Below are 10,674 nucleotides of genomic sequence, written 5' to 3'. Positions count from 1 at the left end.
GTGCACAAGTGGGGGAGGGGCAGAGAGAGAGGGAGACACAGAATCCGAAGCAGGCTCCAGGCTTCGAGATGTCAGCACAGAGCCCAACACGGGGCTCGAACTCACGAGCCATGAGATCATGACCTGAGCCGAAGTCAGACACTCAACTGACTGAGCCACCCAGGCATCCCTAAAAAAAAAAAAAATTTTTTTAAGAGGGGCGCCTGGGTGGCGCAGTCGGTTAAGCGTCCGACTTCAGCCAGGTCACGATCTCGCGGTCCGTGAGTTCGAGCCCCGCGTCAGGCCCTGGGCTGATGGCTCAGAGCCTGGAGCCTGTTTCCGATTCTGTGTCTCCCTCTCTCTCTGCCCCTCCCCCGTTCATGCTCTGTCTCTCTCTGTCCTAAAAATAAATAAACGTTGGAAAAAAAATTTAAAAAAAAAAAATTTTTTTTTAAGTTTATTTACTTTGAGAGAGAGAGCGAGCGAACGAGGGAGGGGCAGGGAGAGAGGGAGAGAGAGAATCCCAAGCAGGATCTGCACTGTCAGTGCAGAGCCCAATGCGGGGCTTGAACTCAGGAACCACAAGATCATGAGCTGAGCTGAAATCAAGAGTCAGACACTTAACCAACTGAGCCACCCAAGCACCCCCTCCTCTTTTTTAAAAAGAATTTTAAACATTTATTTATTTTTGAGAGACGAAGAGAGACAGAGCATGAGCAGGAGAGGGGCAGAGAGAGAGGGAGACACAGAATACAAAGCAGACTTCAGGCTCGGAGCTGTCAGCACAGAGCCCAACGTGGGGCTTGAACCCATGAGCCATGAGATCACGACCTGAGCCGAAGTCAGACGCTTAACTGACAGAGCCACCCAGGTGCCCTGCCCCTCCTCTTTTTTTAAAGTTCATTTATTTATTTTGAGAGAGAGAGAGCACAAACAGGAGAGGAACAGAGAGAGAGAGGGAAAGAGAGAGAATCTTTTGGATGGCTTTTTAATCACTCAGCTAATACATCAGTATGGTCTCTGTGTAAAACATTACAGAATAAAGCCAACATAGTCCTCTTTGAACATCACCCTTGATCCCTGTCCCTCTAACCTTAAAAGGTATAATAGATTATAGTGTAATGGATAAGAGCATGTCTCTGCCATTTGCTGGCTGTGTGGCTTTGAGCAAGTTTCTTAAACTTTGTGTTTCTGTCGTCTGTAAAGTGGGGATGATAGGAGTTAATTACTGGAGATAATTAACTGCATCACTATGACCATCAAAGAAATTCATCCCAATAAAGCTCTTAGAACAGAGCCTGGCACATAGTTAAGTAATCAATAAATGTCAGCTGTTTTTTTTTTTAATGTTTATTTATTTTTGAAGGAGAGAGAGAGAGAGAGAGAGAGACAGAGCATGAGTGGGCAAGGGGAAGAGACAAGCAGGTTCCAGGCTCTGAGCTGTCAGCACAGAGCCCGATGCAGAGCTCAAACTCACAGACGCAAGAACATGATCTGAGACAAAGTCAGACGCTTAACTGACTGAGCCACCCAAGTGCCCCTGCATGCTATTCTTATTATCCTGTTTGACCTTCCTCTGTGGGCCAACCCAAGGGAATGCTATGGCCAGATGTTGGGCCTGCCGATGACTTTGTTCCAAGGGGTAGCCCAGCTCACCAGTACAGAGGGACATCCCCCAAGTGTTCACTATGGGAGCAACTGGCACTCAAGAATCTATCAAGAACAGGCTTCCATAATTGGATGTGTATGCATTAGCAATGTTGCCACCTGTCCGTCTGGAGAATGTGGACAGTCCTGAGCTGTGATGGAGGCCCAGGTACAGGGCAGGATGGAAACAGATGCACGCTGACCCCATGTGTGACCCCAGGGCTGGTCTGCAAATGGGATGGGACTTCTGGGTGCAACACAGACTCTTCTGGGGGCCATCACAAAAGGTGTCCTGCACTTAGCAGATTTTTGTTTGGTCATCTAGGTCTCTCATCTTGGAGGTTCTGACATTTCTTCTCCCTGGTCAGTGAGGAGGAACAGGGCAAGAATTGGGAGGTAGTGAGCTTTATCCAAATCTCACTCTAGGTCACAAGCACCCCTGGGTGAGCACCTGCCCTCACACAAGACACCTGGTTGGGACCGTGTGGTGACTAAAGTGTGGCTCTTAGAAGAACTGGCCCTAGGGGCACGTGGGTAGCTCAGTTGGTTAAGCGTCTGATTTCGACTCGGGTCATGATCTCATGGTTCATGGGTTCCAGACCCGCGTCGGGCTCTGTGCTGACAGCTCCGAGCCTGGAGCCTGCTTTGGATTCTGTGTCTCCCTCTCTCTCTGCCCTTCCCCTGCTCATACTCTGTTTCTGTCTCTCTCAAAAATAAGTAAACAAAAAAATGTTTTGAAGCGATCATGTGTATGAAAGTAAAGGCTTGCTGAATGGAAGCTATTTTCAAGGGACAGGATGGTAGGAAGATCAGTGAACTCTACCCTCCTCTCTCACACATAACTACTTTTTCAGCCAAACTGCCCCTGGACTGACAGTCCTTTCCTTATGTCCTTGCCTTGGCACCTTCTGTTCCCACCACCTGAGTTGCCTTGACAGATGGCAGCAATGTCCTCTTGCCCTGGTCCCAAAAAGAATGAGTGCCCACAGCTTGGGAAATCACCCGCACGGGCCTGGACTGCCTGAGCCGCAGTCTATGGCCCCAACACTTAGAATGGCCTTGCCTTCCAGTAGGGCTTAGAGCTGCAGGAAGCAGCTGGGGAAGAGGGGCAGAGAGGGGGGCAGTCCCCAGTGCCTGGGCCCTACTATGACCTAAGCTCTTCTTCTCTGGGGAGAAGGGCCAGCAGAAGGAATCCCAAAGTCCCAGCACTGTCTGGGGCAGACCCAGACCCCTTCCCGGGGCTAGGACTCTTGTTGATTTCGTGTAACAAAGCCCCTGTCACAGCCTAGGCCACTGCCTGAGCCTTACAGGAAGCTTGGGCCTCCCTGAGCCTGTTCCCCTGACAGCCAGGGGCTTTTGGAACAGGGACCCCAGGGGACATTCTGAGGATCTACGAAAGAGGCTGTGAGGCAGCAGATGCTGAGAGGAAAGGGGAGGAAATGGCCCCCTTCCCTGGTCAGCCCAACAGAGAGCTGTATAGAGGCCTCCTTCCTGTCAGGGACTGGGCCCAGAGCACACACTTCTGAGCCTCCCATCTCCCCAAACCACAGCCCAGAGGTGTGAAAAAAAAGAAAAAAAACAGGGGGATGGGTGGCAGAGAAGAGACAGGTGCACATTTCACACCTTGACCACAGGTGGGGCCCGGAGCAGCTTCACTCTGACTAACTTCCTCCTCAAGCTTCCCCAACTGGCTGCTCGGGAGGGCAGAAGCAGGGGGCACATGTCCCAGAACTCTGAGGGCAGACCGCTGGCTAGGTGGCTCTCCCCAAGGGCCGGGCCTGCCTCTGACGTGGTCTGGGGCTGCTTGGGACCCAGATTAGAGCGTCAGACAAGGGTTTGGCTAGGCACCTCGACAAAGGCAGTTCCAAGGCATCTGAGCTGAGAAAGACAGCGGGAGCCTGCCCTGAACCTGCCACTCTGAGACCCCGGAAGGGCCGACCTAGAAAGTAACCAAAATGAGGAGGAAAACACTGCTCCCCAGGCACCTACCCTGGGCCATGCACCTACACGTATTGTATGCAGTCCACACAGCAACCTCAGCCCACGTGTACTATGTTTCTCCCTACTTTTCAGATGAGGAAACTGAGGCAGAGGAGTGAAGTGATTTGCCTGAGATTACACAGCACGGAAGCCAGAGGACTAGGCAAGGGGCAGGCTTTCTGGAGGCCAAGACCACACCTGCATGCCCCGAAAGGCGGGCACGCTCTATCCCGGGGCTCACCTGACAGGAAAGTCTCCCAGTCACTATGTTTGTAGTGAATATCCCCCCCTCACTCTGCATTCTCCTACTATGTGCTGGGTCCTGGAAGGGACCTTCCCACCATATCTGGGCCACACGGGAGCAGTGACAGCAGCCGGCCCCACAGCCCAGAATGGCTTATGAGGATACGGCCCAGCTCAGAAAATCTCCCTGCTCCCTTTCAAAACTCCTGCCCAACCCTCTCTCATTTCTCCTCACCAGCAACCTGGGAAGGTGGGGAGCATTGTCCCCATGTGACCAATGGGGACTAGGGCACAGGAGGGGGACCAGGGATCCCTAGACTTTGACATTTCACATGGCCCAGTGGCACTCCAACATCTATTTGGAGGCCCCACATTTGGATTGTCCACTTCGGCCAACACAAGATCCTTCTAAATCTATCAGCTTATATTCACCATCATTTCATAAAGAAAAGATCCTTTTAATACCAAAAAGGGGATGAAGGACATAATTGCAGAATACAAGACCCTCCTTGAAATTGAATAGACAGAAGGGCGCCTGGGTGTCTCAGTCGGTTAAGCGTCCAACTCTTGATTTTGACTCAGGTCATGATCTCATGGTTCGTGAGTTCAAGCCCCATGTGGGGCTTTGTGCTGACAGCACAGGGCCTGCTTGGGATTCTCTCTCCCCTTCTCTCTGTTCCTCCCCCACTTAAGCGTGCGCGCTCTCTCTCTGTCTCAAAATAAATAAACATTTTTTAAAAAACCCAAAGTGAACAGAGGAGTTTATTATCCTCACTTCTTTCACGTGCAGAAACCCAGGGAATGGAAACTCGTCTTGACCAGCGGCCAGAAACCGTGGTGCCAGCTCGTACCCTTCTTCCCCACCCTGCCAACTCCTACCCATCCTAACCGCCGAGGCTCCTGGAGTCGCCAGTCCTGTCCACTTGCACTGCTCCTGATGTCCTGCAGGCCCTCACCTCCCTCTGGCCCGCACCTTGCAGTTTGACAAGCTGTTTAGAACAAGGATAGTTGCAGCTCCTGCGCACAGAAGGTGGAGAAGGGGCTCGCTGCCTTGCCAGTGTGTGTCTTGTCAAGAAGTTTGAAGCGAATTCCAAGCCTGAGCCTGGAGGCTCCGGTGAAGCACTCTGACTGAAAACCAGACCCCAGAGGACTGGTTCTGCCTCTCTCCGTCTCTGTCTCTGTGCCTCTCCTTCTCGTCTGGGCTGCCTTTCCCGGCTGGTAAGGAGAACAGGGTAATAGGGAAAGGAGGAGAGGGCAGAGGGCAGAGGGCAGAGGGCAGAGGGCCGGGAGGGGGGAGAAACTGTCGTAGCACACCACCATAAAGGGCCTGATTTGCTCTACAAATGCTGTTTACAGCTTTTCCTTGAAATTGAGAGGGTCCACATACTCTTCCCCAACCCTCTTCTTCCTGTCGCCCCAGGAGCAACTGCTCTCATGAATTTGTAGTGTCTCCAATCCCTAATTTTTTGTTTTGTTTTGTTTTTTAATTTTTACTTTTTGTTAAGATTTTATTTGGGGGCGGGGGCGCCTGGGAGGCTCAGTTGTTTGAGCGTCCGACTCTTGTTTTTTGGCTCAGGTCACGATCTCATAAGTTGTGGGTTTGAGCCCCGTGTCGGGGTCTATGCTAGCAGCATGGGGCCTGCTTGGGATTCTCTGTCTCCCTCTCTGTCTGCCCCTCTCCCACTCATGCTCTCTCTCTCTCTCTCTCTCTCTCTCAAAAGTAAATAAGTGAACATTTAAAACAAAGATTTTTTTTTAAGTAATCTCTACACCCAATGTGGGGCTTAAACTCACAACCCTGAGATCAAGAGTTGCATGCTCCACCGACTGAGGCAGCCAGGTGCCCCTCCAGTCCCTGTTTTAAACTTCTAGAACAAATAGCTGTATCCAAAACAATATGGTCTTGCTTTGTGTGTGTGGTTTTCAGAATTTACATAAATGGCGTAAAACTCCACATGATAATTCTGTAACTTGCCTCTTCCGCCATGTGGTCATTGGATTTTCTAGCTCCAGCCATGTCAAAATATATAGCTTAAGTTCATTTGTTTTTATCTGCATGAATAGATTATAGTTTATCATAGTTTATCAGAGATCATCCACTTAAAAAAGCAGAAGGCAGTGGGATGAGCAGTAAAAAGAGAGTCAGACAGCCGTGGGTTCAATCCCAGCTCCCACCCTCACTTGCAGTGTCTGGTGAAGCCCTTTCCCCTTTCTGGATTAGCCATGGGGAATCACTCCCCACCGCCACCTCACAAGGGATTTGTGTGGTTTGAATGAGGCAGTGTCAGAGAAAGTACCTAAAGCACTGTCTAGCACATACCAAGTTCATTACTAGTAGTTCCCTTTCCTCGTCCCCTGTTGAGTATCGGGAGGGGCAATAGTGGAGGACTTGATGTAGTGTGAAGGCTTTCTTCAAAATATTTTAGTTTGGGGAGCCTGGGCGGCTCAGTCGGTTAAGTGTCCGACTTCGGCTCAGGTCATGATCTCACGGTCATGATCTCATGGCTCATGAGTTCGAGCCCCACGTCGGGGTCTTTGCTGTCAGCACAGAGTCCACTTCAGATCCTCTGTCCCCTCCTCTCTCTCTGCCCCTCCCCCACTAGGGCTCACTCTCTCTCTCAAAAATAAACATTTTAAATAAATATTTTCGTTTTTAAAGAAGGTTAATCTCTTTGACAGACCTAAGACGTTTAGCAATGCCATCTACAATTATGCAAAGATCCACTCCAGCCCAGGACAGGTGAGCACGGGTGCCAGGGTATCGAGCACTGACTCCACCAGTGCAGGAGAAGTTCTTGCCCCTGGCAGCAGGGCTGCCCTCCACCTCGTAGACACTCTGCTTCTCCAGATGCCCCACCTCAAAGGACCTGTTTTTCCCTAAGCCCCAGCCTTTCTGGTCCCCAGTTTGTGGCCGGGTCCCCCCGCAGCAGCGTTCCCAGGGGAACGGGCCAGGAGTTCCTGTGGCCTCGGTTCTAGGGAGGTCTGGCATAGACAAGCCCATGGAAGAGGCTGCCGCCAACAATCATGTGAAACCCTCACTTCCTCCGTGTAGTGCAGGTTCCCGACCACAATCACCAAAGCAGAGGGGCAGGCAGCACACAGCCCTGCAGGCAGAGCATCAGCCCAGCAATGGTCCTTGAGGTAAGTGCTGCTGCCAAGCCGGTGGGCACAGGAGCTCGGAGTGGAGGGCCCGGGAGACCAGGGGAAACGTCAGGGCTGGCTCATGAGCCAGGGCCACCAGAGGGCTGGGTGAGTAGTAGGTAGATGATGCAGGGATTGCAGTAGAAGGAGCCCTGGGACGGGGAATTGGGAATCCACCTCGGCCGGGGACTTGTGTATGACCACAGGTGCGACCCCTCCCCTGTCTGGCTTCCGGGCCTCATCTGCAAAATGATCCCTGCCGCCGTTGGCTTCCAAGGCACCCTTTGGCTCTGACTTGGAACTTACCCTTCCATGTGGGACTGAACTGGCACTGAGAAGGCTGGCAGCTCTGGGGTCATGTGTAGGGTAATGGGGTATGGAATATTTCTACCCGAGCTTGGTGGGAGAGCCCCCAGGGGGTGGCAGGTGGCATCCCTGAAGAGGAAGGGAAGAACAGGAACAGAAAGCAAGTGACGGGGTCAGGGGGAGGACTTCAGTGATTTGTGGAGGGGCCCCACGGGAGGCAGGAAGTTGGGATCCCTAGACAAGGGCTAAGGAGGGAAGTGGGGGGCCAGTGACTGACCCGGAGAGGGGACTGCGGGGAGGTGCGGGGGGAGGCAGGTAGTAGCACCAGGCGTGGCAGGGAAACAGAAGGGCAAGCCAAGCCGTGAAGGCAGAGTGAGGAAAGGGGGCAGGGAGGGCTCCTGGCACAAGGGTGGGAGGGAAGCCTTCCTCTGGCCCACAATCCCTGGTCTAATGGGATGGCCCACACAGGTGAGAGAGAAGCGGTGGTTGATGTGGGAAGTTACCACCCCAGCTCCCGGGCTGGGCACAGAGTTCAATAGGCGGGGGCTTGGACAAAAGACAGGAACTGGGGCCTGCCGGACAGAGGAGCTACTCCAGGAAACGCTCAAAGGAGTCCCTTGCCTCCCTTGCCACAGTCCCTTGCCTCCTTCCCTCCCTCTGCAGATGAGTGAACACCAGGTGTTCGACGCCTCTGAGCTTGCCTTCCTCCTGGAAAACTGTAGCTCTTCCTATGATTACGCAGAAAACGAGAGTGACTCCTGCTGTGCCTCCCCGCCCTGCCCGCAGGACTTCAGCCTGAACTTCGACCGGGCCTTCCTGCCGGCCCTGTACAGCCTCCTCTTCGTGTTGGGGCTGCTGGGCAATGGCGCGGTGGCGGCTGTGCTGTTGAGCCAGAGGGCGGCCCTGAGCAGCACCGACACCTTCCTGCTCCACCTGGCTGTGGCCGACGCACTGCTGGTGCTGACCCTGCCCCTCTGGGCAGTGGACGCAGCTGTCCAGTGGGTCTTCGGATCTGGCCTCTGTAAAGTGGCGGGCGCCCTCTTCAACATCAACTTCTACGCGGGGGCCCTCCTGCTGGCCTGCATCAGCTTTGACCGCTACCTGAGCATAGTGCATGCCACCCAGCTGTACCGCCGGGGGCCCACTGCCCGCGTGGCCCTCACCTGTGTGGTTGTCTGGGGACTCTGTCTGTTCTTTGCCATCCCAGACTTCGTCTTCCTGTCGGCCCGCCGTGACGAGCGCCTCAATGCCACCCACTGTCAGTACAACTTCCCGCAGGTGGGCCGCACAGCTCTGCGGGTGCTGCAGCTGGTTGCTGGTTTCCTGCTGCCCTTGCTGGTCATGGCCTATTGCTATGCCCGCATCCTGGCTGTGCTGCTGGTCTCCAGGGGCCAGCGGCGGCTGCGGGCCATGCGGCTGGTCGTGGTGGTGGTGGTGGCCTTCGCCCTCTGCTGGACCCCCTACCACCTGGTGGTGATGGTGGACACCCTCATGGACCTGGAGGCCTTGTCCCGCAACTGTGGCCGAGAAAGCCGTGTGGACGTGGCCAAGTCAGTCACCTCGGGCCTGGGCTATATGCACTGCTGCCTCAACCCACTGCTCTATGCCTTCGTGGGGGTCAAGTTCCGAGAGCGCATGTGGGTGTTACTTACGCGCCTGGGCCGCCCTGACCTAAGAGGGCACCAGCGGCAGCCGGCATCTTTCCGCCGGGATTCATCCTGGTCTGAGACCACAGAGGCCTCCTACTCGGGCTTGTGAGGCTGGATGGGGGGGTGCTCCTTTTGCCACGCAGCCTGACTGCCCCCACGTTCCAGGCTCCTCCGAGTTCCTCCCTCCCTCTCCCTGTAGCCTCATTCCCCACGCACGCACACTCCCGAGATTCCCTGGTGGCCCCGGCCATCACCGGGTCTCCCAGGGAGGCACCCCCCTGGCTCTGGGGGCTACGCCACTGCTGCTCCTTAGCTGCCAAGCCCTGTTGCCACTTCAGAGGTGGCTGCCTTGGGGCCCTTATTGCCTTGGCTGCTAGGAGCCTCACTGCCCTCCTTATTCAGTAACTAGACCTTGGCCTTCCCCATGTACACAGAGCAGGAAGCCAGCAGCATAGAAGCTGTCCCTATAGGGTCTTGACCCGGGCCTCCAACTCAGCAGCGACTGTAGCTGTGGTCCCCAAGGCCTCTGTATTTGCTCATGTTTATGTCTAAAGTTCTGCTTAAAACTTTTCAATAAATGAGATCATCAGGACCAGGGTGTGTTAGTAGTGCATCATTTATATCCAGCCTTGCCCAGGCTCTGGGGATGCATTTCCTATTCTCTTTGCCTGGCCCCGGATCTACGCCAACCGATGTTGCTTGTGTTAACGTCTATGTCGAGCCCCCTCTCTGCCCTCTTGGGTACTCCTGTCACTCACAGGGAAGCACTGGGGTAGATGGGTGCGGGCTAACAGTTCACTGGACTGGCTGGACACCACTCAGGCATAATTTGGGGAAGGGACTTCGGACATGAATAAGACATGGTCCCTGTGCTCCAGAAGTTTAGGCCAGCAGAGAAGACATGGGGAAGAGTAACAATACGAAACAGTCTATGCCACAAGGTAAATGAGTTGTCCCTAGACCGTGAACCCGGGTCTCAGAGCCCTGTGGCTGGAGCCATTTGGGAAGGCTTCTGGAAGACAGAAATGAGAAGACCCCAAAAGGCAAGTGGGGTCTCCAAGGACAGAGAGAAGCAAAGACAGCATTTCTGCAATAGCAAAACTGCAATGCTTCCTAGTACTGCAAGTGGCCCCAGAGTTAAGGGTTCGGGTGAGGGAAGGGTTGAAAATACTCAAGGTTGGTTTGGGATCAAGTGATGGTATCAAGAGAGCCCAGCCAAAGGCTGTATGTAGCTTTATACAGGGAAGAGGAGATGCGGGCTTTTTCTTGGATAGTGACATGGGGCTGGACGAAAAGCACCAAGGTTGGAGGACTTGAGGACAGTCATTTGCACATAAGCCACCCGGAGGCACGGGTGGGCAATCGCTGAGGTCGATGTGAGTAGAAGAAATGACCAGGGCTCCCCAGAAGGGTAGGTGGCAAGCCTACAGAGTTAGGACCCTCCCTTTGCAGGGCTGGAACCGCTGCACTGTCAATTTCCCCCTAATTAAGCCACCAATGCGCCACGAGCCAGTTTCACTCATCAGCTGGGCCTTTGCTGAGACTGAAGACCTGGATGGAAGCGGGATCGGCAGGGAGGGACCTGGGGATTTAGCCAGGGAAGCTCATGTCACCCTGCACACGCACCCAGTCCCTTAGATGTGTGGTTAGCCTTGAGTGCGTGGCCACTGAAAGACTCAAAGCATCCGCAAAATGAAGGAAGGATGGAAGGAAGGAAAAGGACAGAACA

The 10,674-nt window shown here is 53.9% G+C and overlaps 1 protein-coding gene across 1 annotated transcript; it reads left to right on the top strand.

The window, feature by feature from the left end:
* The first annotated feature begins 6,920 nt into the window (after positions 1-6,920).
* On the top strand, positions 6,921-9,539 carry CXCR3 (C-X-C motif chemokine receptor 3). Its single transcript, XM_040467770.1, has 2 exons — positions 6,921-6,990; positions 7,960-9,539. The coding sequence occupies exons 1-2, from the start codon at positions 6,979-6,981 to the stop codon at positions 9,052-9,054; spliced, it is 1,107 nt and encodes a 368-aa protein (XP_040323704.1). The 5' UTR covers positions 6,921-6,978; the 3' UTR covers positions 9,055-9,539.
* The last annotated feature ends 1,135 nt before the right edge of the window (positions 9,540-10,674 follow it).

Source organism: Herpailurus yagouaroundi, unplaced genomic scaffold (assembly GCF_014898765.1).
Source record: "Herpailurus yagouaroundi ecotype Mexico unplaced genomic scaffold, PumYag 67569, whole genome shotgun sequence".
NCBI classification, from domain to species: Eukaryota; Metazoa; Chordata; class Mammalia; order Carnivora; family Felidae; genus Herpailurus; species Herpailurus yagouaroundi.
The sequence above is the reverse complement of the archived record's forward strand: the minus strand, read 5'-3'. Positions and strand labels throughout refer to the sequence as shown.